The sequence below is a fragment of the Ruditapes philippinarum genome, unplaced genomic scaffold (assembly GCF_026571515.1).
Source record: "Ruditapes philippinarum isolate M1 unplaced genomic scaffold, ASM2657151v2 ctg4486_1_1_1_1, whole genome shotgun sequence".
Lineage (NCBI taxonomy): Eukaryota > Metazoa > Mollusca > Bivalvia > Venerida > Veneridae > Ruditapes > Ruditapes philippinarum.
The window spans coordinates 50669-67070 of NW_026856292.1; the positions used below are offsets into that span (position 1 = coordinate 50669).

Sequence of the window (16402 nt, forward strand, 5' to 3'; positions counted from 1 at the left end):
ATATGTACACGTTATTATTTGCCAGCTTGAACTCTATTCTGTGGTACGCCTGCTTGTTTTCATGGAAACTGAGGCATGAGTACTTCTGCCAAACAGGAATGGCCTTTCGGATTTCATTTTCATGTTCTGTACCTGAATTAAAAACATATAGGTATACAAACTTCAGACATAATGAATATCCATGACTAAAAAACATTTGAAAAACAGTTCGACAACGTGCCAGATTTAAGAACAAATTTGGTTGTTTTTAATTTTACAATGATAAACAATAAAAAAAGATTCAGCTAGCTACAGTCAAATATATCACATAGACAGCAATAGAAAAACATATACATGTACGTATCTTGCACTCGTTCACCATTTTCCAATGTAGCATTGGACTTCAGAACACTTTCGACTCTGCTGTTTTTAAGCCCCATATTCAGAAAAAGTACTTTATGTATGTTCAATCAGTAAGTTAAATTAAATACGACATACAATTTATTTCCCGAAATTCGACATAGAAACTAAGCTTTCTGCGTTTGAACATTGACAGAAAACCAATTGATACAAAACAGACTTTATTACAAGATGAAAATAATAGTATATTTGTTTCAGATCTATTTACGATGGATTGTTTTTATAGTTCTCGAAAGTATTATAAAATGTATGTAAGGATTATGGCACTAGGATATTTTTGTTAAAACCGACGAAGAAATTATACTTTTAAAATTTGAAAGTAAAAAGCGCATTATGGTGCAATTTAAACCAGTCACTTATTTTACGAAAAGCACACTCATTTGGTTAAATATTTTGGATACAATTTAGATAGTGTTTCAATTTTCAGATTATGGCATCGGTTTTTAAAATAAGGAAAATGCAAGACTTAAGGGTTGTTATCAACATTCATGCAAAAAGTCAGTATAATTTAGAGAATTTATTTTGAAAGCAGCAACCAGATAACGTCCAGTCAGACAGGACTACCCAGCAAGACACGACTTAAATGCTGGATTTCAACAGGAGAAAGCGAAATATTAAGTTTGATTGGACAACGAAATATCAAAGCAAAATTGAAGTCCTAAATTAATTGTGCGTTGTCACAGGAAAGGGTTTGGGCTTAAGGTAACTTGAACCTTCTATCTATGCTCATAGCACCGATTAAAGAAGAATTAAACAGTTAAACTTAAAAGACGAAGGGTTTAAATATGTTTCTTCCACGGGACAAAAGAGCAATGTTGTAATAACTCTGTATCTAAACAAAAACTAAAAAAAGGTGGAGATGCCCTTATCAGCTACAATAACAGTTCTTTTTTCTAGAAAACGGTCTCGCCATCTATTTAATAAAATGTTAAAATAAAAAGTTTGGCAGTTAGGGCGACAACAAAAGCATATATTTCTCCCACTATTATTTCAAGTTTTAGTTTGATTATACAGTTTTAACTCGACGGCCAAAAAAATAACCTGATATGTTTTCAATTCATTAGTTTCACTGGGTGTGTCATATATTTTATAAAACAAAAGCTGACTACAAAACAAATATTTTGACAATTGAATATTGACTTACGAATGATATAGAAACCGTTCATAAATAGCAGAAAAAGGATAACGATAAAATTGAGATATTATCTACAGGAAGTAAAAGTAGCATTTTGTATTTATATTATTAAGATGTAGAATAAATTGTATGTGCTAAAATAAGTGCGAAAAGCATGGATAATTCTCTGGTTTATATCTAACGGTTATTCATGTAAAAGGTTAAGATTGTTTGAATACGCGGTGTTGCAAATGTAAAGAAGAAGGTTTACATACACATGCGCACATAAACGGCTTTTTTCGTAACATGGATAATGTTTAAGTTTAAACAATTTAAGATTTACTCTACGAAAAAATGATTTATGAAAAATGACATCAAGAGGTTTTAATTCGGATAATTCCGTTGTATTAAATAAAAATAACATGTCCATAAACATCTCTGTATATTAAAAGTGATAAATTAGGACCACAATACGTAAACAGACTTACTTATTTCGTCACCAATTGCATAGTGTATTTCTGGCTGCCAACGTCTTGTTTCGTCTTTGTTAATATTTGCACGGTTACTTTCCGAGCAAGAAGGTTAGACAAATATGAAAATTTTAATTAGTTTGGCAAATAAATTGTATACATTATTGTGCATATATTTTGCAAGCATATTTCAACATTTAAATGTGCATTTATATCTATAAAAATGTTCTATGCAACTACCACCAACACAATACAGTCATTATCACCATATTCATTTTTATCGATATCGATGTCATTGCCTTTTTTGTACTTGAAACTTGGTAATAGTCATAAATTTAATGATTTGTATAAATGTATATGTATTTTAAAACAAATTCAGTGCTTAATTTCTATATAAGATATTTTAGGCTACTTTTGGTCATACACATCCTTTTAAACCAATCTGCTATTTACTCCGATATAATTGTGATAAAACAACAAAGATATCAGACAGAAAATAATACATATAAACAAGAGCTATCACCTTAGGTGATCTATAGCCAAACCCTTTTTGAAAAGTAGAGAATAATAAAAACAATAAATTGCTTTGATAAAAAGAGTATAAACATCTGTTAACCATTGTCTCTGTTGAAAAAACTGGAAAGAAACCAACAGTGACCTTAGACATAGGGGTCCTAAAGCAATCCAAAGTTAAGTTTCTACATAGATTTGCTTTTATTTGCAAAGTTTGATAACAATATATCATTCGTTCTCTGAGTTTTGGTCCGGAAACCAATTTCTATTTTGAGTAACAGTGTCCTTGACCGTGAACCCATAGAATTTAAAACAATCTTTAGTTATTGTACAGTTATTAATTTTCTATTTGAGTAACAGTGACTTTGACATTGAACTTATACAAGCTTCCTATAAACAAGGGGTAATTACATAATGTCATTCCTGACTCTATCTTTTTCCTAAAACCATTTTTTTTCCTACTTTTAGTTAAAGTTCCCTTGACATTGACCCAAGGCCCCGAGTTCACATAGATTTAAGGATCAGGAAATTTAAGAATTAATATATTGCTATTTTAGAAAGATATGGGCATTTTATAGTTGGTCAAATATTGATCTTGATTCTAAAATTGATCCTTATTTTCATCCGATTATATTTTATTTGTTTGCTTTTTTATTTTATCCCAAAATAGGTTGGTTAATTTGCAAATCAGCATTGTCTTACAATTCAAAAGTACACTTTATTTCTAACAAAATACGATAAGTTAAAACAATGAAAATAAAATCAGAATCATCTTTTTTTTTGTGAACACGGGGCCTGGAGTTCAAAAGCACTTCCAATCTTGTTCTTCATACAGGGTTGCAATATACCAATTCTGAATACAATAGCTCATTAAAAAACTCCAGTTATCGGCCGGAAAAGATGAAGTGGACCGACCGACAAGGTGACTAAGATATTCACCCCTACTTCGTTTGTGTGTGTACTGTAAATACTACATGACTATGAATAAATTTTGCAGTCTTACCTTGAAGGCGTCTTGACACTTTTATCTACAATTATATCAAGCTCCATCAACTCGAATTCTTGGTCGCCCACATTCTCTAAAATTTATAGGAATGTTGAAGCTCTATCAATTGAAATTTTAATTCTAGGAACAACTGCGCAAGTGCTTGAATATTCGTCAGATACATTCATTTTTTCCTTGGGTAGAAAATAATGTTTGTAGATATTGCCTTTAACTTTTTGTCTATATATAACTTGCCTAATGTCTTTGTCTTATCAGTGAGATACTATTAATTCTTTATCAAATAAATGGTATAACAATAAAGTTCTTATTATCACAATACTATGTATACGGTTGGGTTACATTTTTTGTGCAAGCCTGTCTCTAATGTACTTGAATAACATTTTGAGACATTTTATGAGTTTAAATCATACATACCTTTATTATTAGTTTTAGCAAGAATTTGGTCGATTGAAATGTCTCCATATTCCTAAAGAATGAGAAATATTTACGAATGAATTTAATTCCATTTATTTTCAAGAAAACACTTTTATCTGTGTCAAAGTTCTAAATAAATCTGTATGTTTATATTATTCAAAATAATTTGGTATAGTTTTCATTTATTTGGATTTTTTCATCATTTAATAATATTATGTGTTTAAAGAGCTTGTTTAATTGGGGTTGTTAAATAAGGGTAAGTACAGTAGGGTGAACGTTTCAGTTTACACGCAAAACGCACGCTCTGGAAAAAAACGCACGCACGTTACACGCTATACGAACGAACGTTATACGCACGCTAAACGAAACGAAATACGCAGACGCACGCAAAATGATATACGATAAACGAAATAAGCTAAACGATATACGCACGCTAAAACGCACGCAAAATCAAAACGTTTATAAACCTTAATTAAAATATCGTAATCATATTTAGTTTTTAACAACTTTAGCTACGTGTAGAACGTTAAGCGATTAATTTTGATTAAATGAGAGCTAGAAATGTATTTAAAACAGGTTTATTTTTGAGCTGAAATGCACTTAACCTAGCAGCAATTTTTTTTTGTCACAGCCTCAACACATTTTTTTTTTTTTTGAGGCCCCATCTGGGTAACCCCGTTTATTTACCCCGTAATAGGTATGAGGGGGTCGGGGTCATCCTCCATCATACCTTACATTGTTAATATACAATATACATGTTGCAAAATAATTATATTCATGTAAATATTGTCAAATACATCTACTGTATATATTTTGTATATAAATATAAACAACATACATACCAATTAACCCATCTATTTTCCAAAAAATATTTTACCACAGAAAAATACTACTTATAAATAAACAATTAAACAATCTGTTACCGACAGGTAAAGTTATTGTTTCACATATTAAGTGTAGTTTAAGCAATTAAGGATCTTATAATTGACCATCTATTATTTTCATCATCTGTCAAATGTGTATTTCTATAGATATTCCATGCTAATTTCAAAACTATTTTTAAAACCAATCCATGTAGGTAAAAAGTTTTTTCTCTTAGACAAATAACAGCCTCAACACATGATTTTCAAAAAATATAAGCTATCATGCGCTAATATCGAAAGTTAAATAATTAAACGGGTACATTCCTCTTTATGCGCTATCGGATAAAGAACTATCCCTTGACTATCCCTTGCATTCACTACGTAACGTCTACGTAATAGTCCACAACATGGCCGACACGGAAAAATACATTGCAAATAAAATCACAGACGCTTGGGGGTCAGATCCTGCCCCCCTTGGGGGTCAGATCCTGCCCCCCCCCCCCCCAACGTGATACGCCCCTGTAAACACTCTACCAAAACTATTTTAATATTTAAACACGAATGGGACATCTATTACAACGATAAAAATGGTTTTCAAACATGTTTTTACATATATGAAAAAATACCGTATACCATCAAGTCTCAATAAAGTACTTGATGGTATACGGTATTTTTTCATATAGGCTATGTAACATTATAACATTAAGGGAAACGGATAACATTAAGGGAAAAGCTTCCAGAATCAGGAAGGATTAAATTGCTGGCACTATACGTAGATTTACACAAATGTAAGTGATGTCCTGTATGTTTCATTAGGACACCGCATGATCTACTACTGTGTTGTCGCCAGTAAAAGCTTCTCAAAACGAAAGTGAAAGTAGAAATAAACAATACTGAAATCAAGTGAAATCACAAAAAAAACTAAAAAGGTAAACTTTCTAGGGCATTACAATATATGAGTACATGTATACATAAATATTAAGAATGCACTTTTATTTTGGGTCTGAAACTGTAATCGAGAGGAAAAAATAGGAAATTAAAATAAAAGGAAACTAGTCCATCTCATGCACCTGACCATTAGTGCAAGATGGGGAGGAGTCAAGTGTGGGAATTTGTGAATCATGTGTAAAATAATTGCATTTACAAAGACAGCACAATAGAAATTATTTTTCATATCACGTGAAATTGAAATTTATTGACATGTGCTAAATATGTATTATCACACACCCATACCGATTTTGCGACTATGTAAATATGGTATTGCACGGCCGTGCATATATTTTGAAGTGACGTCATTAGCATTATACAAACAAAGTGTAAAAACGCGCTAAATGTTAGTGTTATACTATAGGCGCGTCAATTAAAAATGACTCTTATTTCACTTTAAACATTCTTTATTTTTGGTATGTGATAAAAAGAATAATAAATTGGTGTTACTGTAAGTACATTACTGAATTTATTGCACTCGTTGAATAAAATATTATTATGCTCGCCAGAGGCTCTCATAATATTATTTTTTTCAACTCGTGCAATAAATTCAGTATTTAACTTACACTCATTCAATATCCTCTATTTAATAATTATATGCTTTATTATTACTAAGCAACATTAAATGCCTAGTACCTTCCTTTTTATGTTACTATTACAAGTTTAAAAAATATGCTGCCTAACCGAGACTTTAACCCTGGACCCTCGGAAACCATTCTGCAGCTTAACCGAACTGAACTATCAGGCTGCTTACACATCACCTCCCTAAATAGTGGACAGTTTGGAACCATGACATATATCCCTGCTTTATTGAAATTCGTCCTTGAATAGGTACAATGCGAATAGGACTTTTATACCATCGTTTTATACCATCACAGTCCCCTGTGGAATATGTGATAGTATGAAACTCGAGAAAATTACTGTTGTTTTAAATGTTATAGAGGAGAACCTATATAGTTTCTGATTACACCCAGTAAAGGAAAATACCCCTGTGGTATTATAATAATCTAAATGATTAATACTCATAGGCTATCCTAAAAAAAATCACTGGTAAGGAGGCAATTAATTGAGGGCGCCTGCCTGGGCCCACAAAAGTCTATGCAAATCCCTACCCCCTTCTTATTTAAAAGCTATCAAATTTAGTACTGCTACAATGTTTTATGAAATATAAAATCACATTACTAGACAATAATCAAGTATTTCACAATATTGACGTAAGACATAATCATTAATAAATACAGACAAGCAAATAATAAGCTGGAAATATTTATTAATCACAGAGTAAGAAAAATATGCAGCCTGACTGAGACTCAAAACAAGACCCTCAGAATATCATGCCTGAAATATCTCCTTAAATAATTGATGAACTGACATACTGAGATGTCTGTTTATACAGTCTTGGCCCTATGCTGGTTCCCGAAAGTAATTGTGAAGCCTGACTGGGGCTCAAACCTGGGAGGCTTGCATGGACACTTTGAATACCATTCCGAAGCTCTACCAACTGAGCTATAATGTTTCTTCAATATCCCCTTCTCTAATCATTGAACAGTTAATACTGTGACATCCGTGCCATATTGAACTCCACAATTTTTTCATGAGTTTACAGAATACGGCTCAGCTATATACAACCATGGCTCTACAGTTTGACCGGATATCAAACCCCGGACAATCAGAATACCATATGGGGGCGGTACTGACTAAGCTATCTCAGGCCATCTCACATTCCTACCCCCTCCACAATTAGAACAGAAAAAAACAGTAGCTCAAATATACCTTTAACCCAAAATGGTTAGTGCAGAACTCCTGGATCAAAGATGAGAGTGCATCATAATTTTGTTAACCTATCTAGCTCCAGTGAAACAAGGGCACTCCCCCAAAATAAAAAAAAAAATATCCCTAGATATATGTCAATATCCCTATATTAAGTTAATCAAATTAATACAGTAAATACTAGACAGTTCATTGAGCTCAAGCATGTTACATGCATGTATAAATTAATTAATTCCATTTTGTCTCTAGTTTAAGGGGAAGCAACTCATGTTTACCAAATTGTTTGTCCTTATCTGTCTATCTCAGACAGACTATTCTAGCTGTTTATTAACAATTTGGTTATCAGGCTATACAGAAACATTCTTATTACTTTTTATTTATAAATTGAAAGAAATAATGGATATTTTGTGTGACTGGCTGTATAATATACTTTAGATTTAATTTCAATTAGTCCATACCTAAAGGTATCCTGCAACAGGATTCATCCAATAATATTTTTTTTTATATTCAGATTGTTTTCCAAACGTTCTTCCCTTTACTTTCTATTGCAGCCCTCCGTCTTTTTACCAAATGACTGATGTAAATCTTGTCAAGCAGTTTTATTGTCGCCTTGAAAAAGGCGACATATAGGGGTTATTTTTGTCGGCGACAGCGTCGGCCCTTAAGCTTGTCCAGAGCACAAGTCAGTCATTATCAGTTAGATTGACTTCAAACATGGTATGCATGCTTCTAAAAATGACTCAAAGTGCAGTGCACAAGAACTGGTACTCTGCAATTCTTAATTTTTGAGTTATTGCCCCTGGTTAGTTTGCATACTTTATTTTTGTACGGGCCATTTAATTATTTTAAAGTATAAAATCTTTTGATTTGAAACTTCATAGGATGATAGATCTCATTAAGAAAATGTGCAGTGTACAAAAATCGGTACTCTGCATTTCTTTCTTTTGAGTTATTACCCTTTATTAATTTCATACTTTATTTTTGTCCAGGCCATTTCACATAAATTATAAAAGTTATGGACTTGAAACTTGTTATAATGATAGATCTTATTGATAACAAGTGCAGTGCACAGAAACTGCTGTTCTGCACTCCTTATTTTTTTAGTGATGGCCTTTGTTAATTTTCATATTTCATTTTTGTCCTAGACCTTTCTCCTAAACTATATTGTTCACAAGGCGACACATCCAACTCGCGGAGTTCCAGTTTTAATAAACTTGAAATATATCGGCTATCTGTAAATAGATCCTTTTGCTTTCATTTTCGGCCGAATGTATCGTTTATTGTTGTATATACTTCAAGACATCTATTAAAATGAATTTGTATAGCGGTACTTATTTAGCATGAATTCTTGTCCTTGAGATAAAACGGTTATTCCTTTTATTCAATGATTTATTTTTTAATAGTTTTGCTCTAGTAAATCGGTTTTCAAAATAATCACGCATACTTGCAAGCATAATATATTGAAAACTACAAAGAACGCTTAATTGAATTGCAAATAAATATATATCTTTCATTAGTAAAAATCACCCTTAAAATAGAAGATATTCTATAAAAGAGGTAGGAAAACTCGAAAATCTTCTCCATTCTTAATCATGGAAAGAGAACGAAAAGCACTGAGTTTAGAACAAAATATGATATTTGCAAGAAATTGAGTAAGGGAGTAAACCTAAAACTGAAATAGCAAAGGAGTTTCAAATTCCAAATAGTACGCTCCCGGGTATTGTGTCTAAAATATAATTAAATGACTAATTTTTCTTAATCAAATGATCTTCAAAATTGAGGACGATGGTTAACAATTAGTTCGTTATATCTTAATCTGTTCGCTGTAAAAACTCCTGATACAAGGAACTAATTCGCTATATGCTTACAAGAAACTTCGGATATAAGGAACACATTTTTAATGTCCCAATGAGTGGAGTATATGTCCTTTCGTAATTGGTTTATGCTCAGGTCTACTTCCTTATTAGTATTAACACAAAGCCAAAACATTTAAACTTACTTTCAAGACAAACTGGAAATTTATTCTTTTCTTTATCAAACACTCCATATCTGCTTGTGGTAATAAATTCAAATAGGTATTCTCTGTTAGATTCGACATATAATTCGTAACCGTCTCTACAATAAATTTCAATCTAGGAAAGAGAAATAGAGAAACCATACAAAGTATATAATATTCAGTATATGTTGTACAAAACATCATTGTTACAATGCACTCTTATGTAGCAAATATCTCCCAATAATTTTGATATGCGGGAGATATTCAAAGATATGTTCATGTAATAACTATAAATATTTTGTCATCAACACGGAATAGACTTTTTGATTGGTTTAAAATGAAAGTATAATTTGTGAAAAGTGAACACAGGATGCGATAATATTAGGAGTGTCATAGTTATTTGCTTAAATACAAACGCTACTGTTCACGTCTTTTCGATTAAATTCAGGTCAGACGATAGTTCTATTGATGATAAGTTATACATTTCGGAAATTATCAAGGTACATTATACTCACCCTTTCATTCGGTTCAATAAATGTTTCCCTGTCTAATCTGTTTCTCTTCGAATCTCGGAATAGTGTGAATTGATTGTAAGGGTAACCAGCAAGCGAACTCTTCGCTACAAATACAAAATTTATCTGAGTATTTTCGAGACAGCCAGACAGACACGCAAGTAAAACACTAGGAAACGGTAAGAACTCAACTGTACTCACCTTCAATGCATGTAGGAGCGCCTTTAATTTGGCCCTGTACACACCGTCTTTTCTGAGGAGAAAGTAATAGTTGATTTCTGCTGTTGTAGAACGCATACCCTTTTTCGCACGAAATCCAAACGTCTTCATTACTTGGAATTCTTGATGTAAATTGAAAACCGTCCTCATGTTTATATTTAGTATGACGCATATCCGGTTCACACCATTCTATATTTAAAAATATAGATTTTATACTCTTACATATCATAAAAAGTCATATTCAAATTCGCTATATAGAAAGTAATAAGTTTAAGAAGAAACCAAATTGATTACATTGTTTTTATTTGTTTTGAATGATAAGAAGTTGTGTCATAATTTCCCAACATCTCCTGAGAACTTTTATCCAACTTATAGTAATTTGGGCGTTTCGAAATAAAATGTCATCACAAAACAAAGTTCCATCACAGGCTCGATGGAAATAGATGATTAATACATGTTTTGTCGAACGAAAAACAAATCTATGTAAAGTTTTTGCAAAACTTGCAAAAATCATGCTTTACTTTTTTTTTAAATATTGACTTAAATTATAAACTAAAAGTAAAAAACTAATGGCAAAATCGTCTTGCATCAAGCTATCCTACTTTCTGCATGTTAACGGGTCTGATAATAGGGATGTATATATCTATGTCAACATAACAACCGTTAGGTCGCAATTATATCGTATAAACTGCATATTGTACTTTTTTGCAAATTTTATAACAATAAAAATACGCCTTTTTGACCTGTTTTGTGAGGGAGAGTAGCTGAGGCGTGAATATTAAATGTTATGGGCCTATTCCTTTCAACAAGCTCGTAAGTGCAAGGATTTACATTGGATTTTATCAAGTTAAATTTTATTCAACTCTTTTATGATATTCTTTGATACATTAAAGGCAAAGCAAATTATAAAGAATGAATTTAGTAATACAAAGCCAAGAGCAGTCGTTACAATCGTTTAGTTAAAAAGCAATAAGCCAATACAAAACTAAAAAGAGGATATTCAAGTTTATTTCTCTATAATTACATAATTTATTTTCATCAAGAGGTATGACAATAAATATTTCATGACTGGCGGTAGCCACGAGTGAATTATGATAATTTTCATGTCAAAAGATGAAAATAAATCGTGAATTTATTGAAAAAACTTGGATTTTCTGTTTATCATATTCATTTTTTCTCTTTTTTTGATTTACAATTTGAAAGACTTTCTCTTAAATAGTGTTTACTTGCAGAATTGAAAAGAAAGTAGTTCGGCAAGACACCAGTGAAAGTACTGAAAAATATGTTTCCCCGCAGTGAACACTAATTCTTTACAGTGAAATTACGGAAAATGAAAATACGCATTTTAGTTCATCAATATTTCTCAATATTTTATTTATACAATAAATATTTTTTCCTATCTATGTCTTCCTTATTACAAAGAAATAGCATTCTTGTAAGTGCTCTATTTTTCTTTATAACTGTTGATTGAGAATTGGCTTACTTGATTTAGTTACATATTGTTTATTATAATTAGATCAGAAGAAACAAAAATCATTGGTATTATAGCACAATTTTGACAAAACGTTTAAAGATCACATACATAAAAGTTACAAAAAATTGTTTGCAATGAAATTAACTCAGGAAACACATTAAGAAACAGTCCCTTTTATACTTATATTTAAGAGTTGGCCTAGCATCATTTAGAAGTTTATTTCACTCACAAAAAAAATTAATATCATGAGTCCTCGGGTGCGCAATATAACCAATTTATCATAAACTCTTTGTTTAAAAACGTATGATCTTGTTCCGATGAAATGTTGTTATGAAACTGAATAAGAGTACATCTGACACAAAAATAAAATAAACCTTCTACACATTCAGCATTCGGCTCAAGTGTTCCATTGTTGTTCCGGATATTTGTACATAACTCCTTGTTTACTGGTACAATGCCATCTATTTTAACCTCAAAACCACGATGACAGCATATCTTGTATGATTCATCGTGCCAGACTTTGCCTCTTTTTTTTCCTCTCAAAAACCCATCATTTGGAACATATATATAAGCTTGTTCTAAAAAAAGAATAATAATTTTTATACAGTGTAAAGTATTTATGTAAAATAAACAATATATATGGTGTAGCCAAGCATTTGAAAAAGAGATCATGGCATATTTTTGAACATTAAAGATTTAGAAACCTCACAATTTATTGATATCAAAAAATTCTATTCAAATTGATAAACTGAGAAAATAAAATAATTTGTCAAAACTACTGACTGTAACACTTTGGAGGTGGGGGTTCCCATCGTAAATTATTTTCACACGTAGAATGCCCGACATTGATTGGTATCATAGAGTAATTTTCGTCGCAACTGAAAAATAAATCAAATGCCACGTATTGTAGACGTAAATAATTAAAAAAGTGGATTTATGTTTGACTCAAGACTTTCGGCATCTTAATTCAACATACTGCATGTTTCATACCCATTTTTCAACAAGTCAAAACAAATTCGATAAATTTGAAATCTGATCTGAATAATCGTTGATTTAAAATCTAATGTGTCCTGATTAACATAAAGCTGCACATGGCATATTGTTAGACATGTTTTTAAAAGCATCACGATGATGAATTATTATATATTTGAGACAGAAGTTGTTATTTCCATATAACATATAACAAAACCCATATTACATTACGTAATGACAGCTACATATCTGATAAATTTCTAATCAGAGTTATAGAATATGGAAGCAACGCATGACAGCAAATTTATTTCTAAGTAGACATGCGAAAAATATGACAGCAAATGGAAATTCGATAAATTTAACAGGATCATAATGAAATACTGTTAGTATCAATTTATTCCGCACATTTTCAACTAAAATGTTTAGCAAGCTATACCGTTTTATTCTTGAAATGAAATAACTGATTTAAAAACCAAAAGTATCTTAGTGATTAATATCAATCCATGAGTTATTCACGTTACCTGTAAAACGCTTTTGAGTAGAGATTCCTTCCCCAAAAATATTTAACATTTCCACCGTAAAAATCCTCTATCAAATTGCATTTTGGCTCTGAAATGTGATACGCAAAACATTTAAACGCAATGATAAATGTAAGTTTCTCAAAGTTTTCTGAACGTGTACCTAATTGTGAGTGAATATATATTGATAAAGTTGACTTGTTTAAGTACTCAATTTTGATAATCGCGTCTAAATGTATTAACTTAATAACTTATCTTAACTTATTAACTAAAGATCTTTTATATACACATGTATAAACATATTGGTAGCGGTATACATTTAAAGATATTGAAATTTACCTTCACAAATTGGGTCTTTGCCACTCCATTTTCCATCAGACTGACACGTTCTTTTAACTGTTCGAAGCTGTATATTGCCGTTCAGGTAATAGTCTTTGAAATGTAAAATATAGAATGATGGGTTTCAATATATAGTCACTAGAAAGACGGCTGGTCCAAGGGTTATCTTTTAGCGGAGACACTTGAATTTTGTAAATTATGGTCATTGTACAATTATAATTGTCACTTTACTTTGATTTTTTTCTTAACTCGTTTCAAATGCGAGGGTCTTTCAGAGACTTGTTTGTTTTAAGTTTAATTGAGATCTATTTACCTGCAAAGTTTTAAATTGATACCTTTTATAGTTCTCAATGTTCTGGACAAAATTCAAAGTGTAAAAATAAACTTAGGGCAATAACTTCAAAATTAGGAAATAGAGTGAAATAAGAATCCCTAAAGAAACCCCAACGCGGCAAAATTGAAAATGTTTCAGGCTCGGTTTGATTGAGCCTGTTCATGGACGGTACTGGAAAGTGCAATCTACCGTCCACGCCCCCTAGCACCGGCTTAAGCAGAATTCACTGGTAAAATTTAGAATTTAGAAACATCCGCAGATGTGTTCATACGGCGGTTATCATGGAACCTTCAATGTGACACATATGGCAACATATCCTACCCAACAAGAAAGATGCCGAATAGATAGAACTAAAATACCACAAGCACAACAATAATGTCGTGCTGAACGATCTTTAAGAATCGAAAATATAACATCCCTGATTGAATGAACGGTGCGACTTTTTACAGCCTCCACACGGCACAAACAACGCTGATGTGGCGATAAAATAGAGTGAAATAAGAATCCCTAAAGAAAGCCCAACGCGGCAAAATTGAAACTGTTGCAGGCTCGGTTTGATTGTGTCTGTTTATGGACGGGCGGCGGGGGGTGGGGAGTTCGGTTCTTTAGCACTGCACTTCTTATCATTACGATGTACTGGCCTACATCGTTTCTTGATACTCTTTTTAGTTCTTATGTTTTGTCCCGGGAAAATAAACAAAGAACAATAACTCGAAAATACGGGAACAGAAGGTTTCAGTTCTTATACATTACACTTCTACTAAGTGTGATCTGTCTACCTTAAAAGTTTTAAGTGTATACCTTTTATAGATCTCAAGTTATGTCCCGGACAAAGATCAAAGTGTAAAAATGAGCAAGGGACAATAACTTTAAAATGAGGTAAAGCAGATTTGCAGTTCTTTTTATACTGCACTGCTACTCAATGAGAAATACCTACAAAGTTTAAAGTTGATATCTTCTTTTGTTCTAAAATTATGTCCCGGACAATGTAAGAATAATAAGTAACGGCTATTATTCTAAAATTAAGGGAAGGGAGGGTTATTGTTCTTATGCACTGCATTTTTGCTCATTCCGATCTATCTTCCTACAAAAATTGAAGTTGATATCTCTTGTACTTTCTGAGTAATGATACGGAAAAAAATCTGCAAAAAATATCAATTATGCTGCAGCTTTTACATTAGATATTCATATACTTTAATTGAATGACTTTTACATTTTTAATTTGAGTTCAGAAAAAAGGCACTGCATATTTCTTTTCCCTAAAAATAGTTGGGTCAACTTACATTATATAGGCATATGTAGTTTTTCTTCATTTTAAAGGAAAAAATTTACCCAAATTTATAATGAAATCTGTAGCTTTCCTCATATAACTTTTTCAAACTTTTTTTTATGTATCAGTACATTCGTCATGTGCTTAAATCGAGAACATCAGTTCCATATTTCCATATTCATATTTTAAAACATTTTTATGAAATAGAGAACAGTGATATTTCATTATTCACACTAATATCATTTTTGCATTCAGAAATACGAATCAAAGGCAAAAAATGCAGAGGTTCCTACGCCGATCGCAGGTTGTATTCAGCAACGCTTTCATAGTTATTTGCAAGGCCATCACTTGTATCTTGGAATATACTGCCATGCTGCGTATCTGAGACAGAGTTGGACATAGATTTGCTAACAAAAAAAGTAAAAGGTGTGAACAATTTTTGAATACAACAATAGTTTAAGTAATCAACAAATCAAAGAATCAATGAATCAAACAATCAATTAGTAAAAAATCAATATTATTAATGGGTATCTGAAGGACTGGCGGATTTTGACACATTGAAAGTTAAAATTGTACACCACAGAAAATGATTCGTTGTTATAGAGCACCAAAACCAAATTGAATGGGTTTAATCGATTATGTTTCATAGCATTTCTTTCTAAATTTTTATCTGTGATGGACTAATACAATTGAACTCCGTTCAACATTTTGTCAACGGATACAACGATAGATCGGTAGGGTCATTTAAACTTCATAAATTCGCGATTTCATCTTCATGAATTCCCGACTTAAAATTCACGAATGTACAATATTAACCTCATGAATTCACTATTTCAATTTAAAAAAATACGTTTTTTACTTCATGAGTATTTACATTTCAACTTCCCTTATTCAACTTCAAGAATTCACGATTTCAACTTCAAGAGTTCAAGATTTCAAATCCATGAAGTCACGATTTCAACTTCACATATTAATGATTTTATGAATGAAGTGGAAATTGAGAATTTGTAAGGATGAAATAATGAAGTCACGAAGTTGAATTTGTGAAGTTGAAATCGTGAAAATTTGGTAAGCCTGTTATGGGCCAAAATTATGAATTTGAAAAGATTTTTGAACTGTGAAAGCATTTTGTATTGTAGTTTTGTGGTGCTCAGTATACTAAGATTATAAGCACGTGTCTGTCGGTGTTATAGTGGATATTGTCAACCTTTGATATGTCGTATTACCTCTCT

The 16402-nt window shown here is 31.7% G+C and overlaps 1 protein-coding gene and 1 long non-coding RNA gene across 2 annotated transcripts; both read right to left on the bottom strand.

The window, feature by feature from the left end:
* Positions 1–17: 17 nt before the first annotated feature.
* On the bottom strand, positions 18–4024 carry LOC132746105 (uncharacterized). Its single transcript, XR_009627945.1, has 4 exons — positions 3917–4024; positions 3500–3575; positions 2002–2078; positions 18–132 (listed from the first exon to the last, which is right to left on the bottom strand). It is a non-coding gene; the product is annotated as an uncharacterized LOC132746105 (long non-coding RNA).
* Positions 4025–9072: 5048 nt separating this feature from the next.
* Positions 9073–16395, bottom strand: LOC132746107 (sushi, von Willebrand factor type A, EGF and pentraxin domain-containing protein 1-like). The gene is made up of 8 exons (XM_060735176.1): positions 15464–16395; positions 13567–13659; positions 13231–13318; positions 12521–12615; positions 12112–12315; positions 10246–10452; positions 10048–10151; positions 9073–9668 (listed from the first exon to the last, which is right to left on the bottom strand). The coding sequence occupies exons 1-8, from the start codon at positions 15540–15542 to the stop codon at positions 9489–9491; spliced, it is 1050 nt and encodes a 349-aa protein (XP_060591159.1). The 5' UTR covers positions 15543–16395; the 3' UTR covers positions 9073–9488.
* Between the last annotated feature and the right edge of the window lie 7 nt (positions 16396–16402).

Coding starts and splice junctions, on each gene's coding strand:
- LOC132746107 (XM_060735176.1), bottom strand. CDS start 15,542: ATGGCAGTATATTCCAAGATACAAGTGATGGCCTTGCAAATAACTATG. Junction 10,453..12,111: donor GAATGCTGAATGTGTAGAAG/GTTTATTTTATT, acceptor TTTTAAATATAG/AATGGTGTGAACCGGATATG. Junction 10,152..10,245: donor CGCTCCTACATGCATTGAAG/GTGAGTACAGTT, acceptor TTGTATTTGTAG/CGAAGAGTTCGCTTGCTGGT.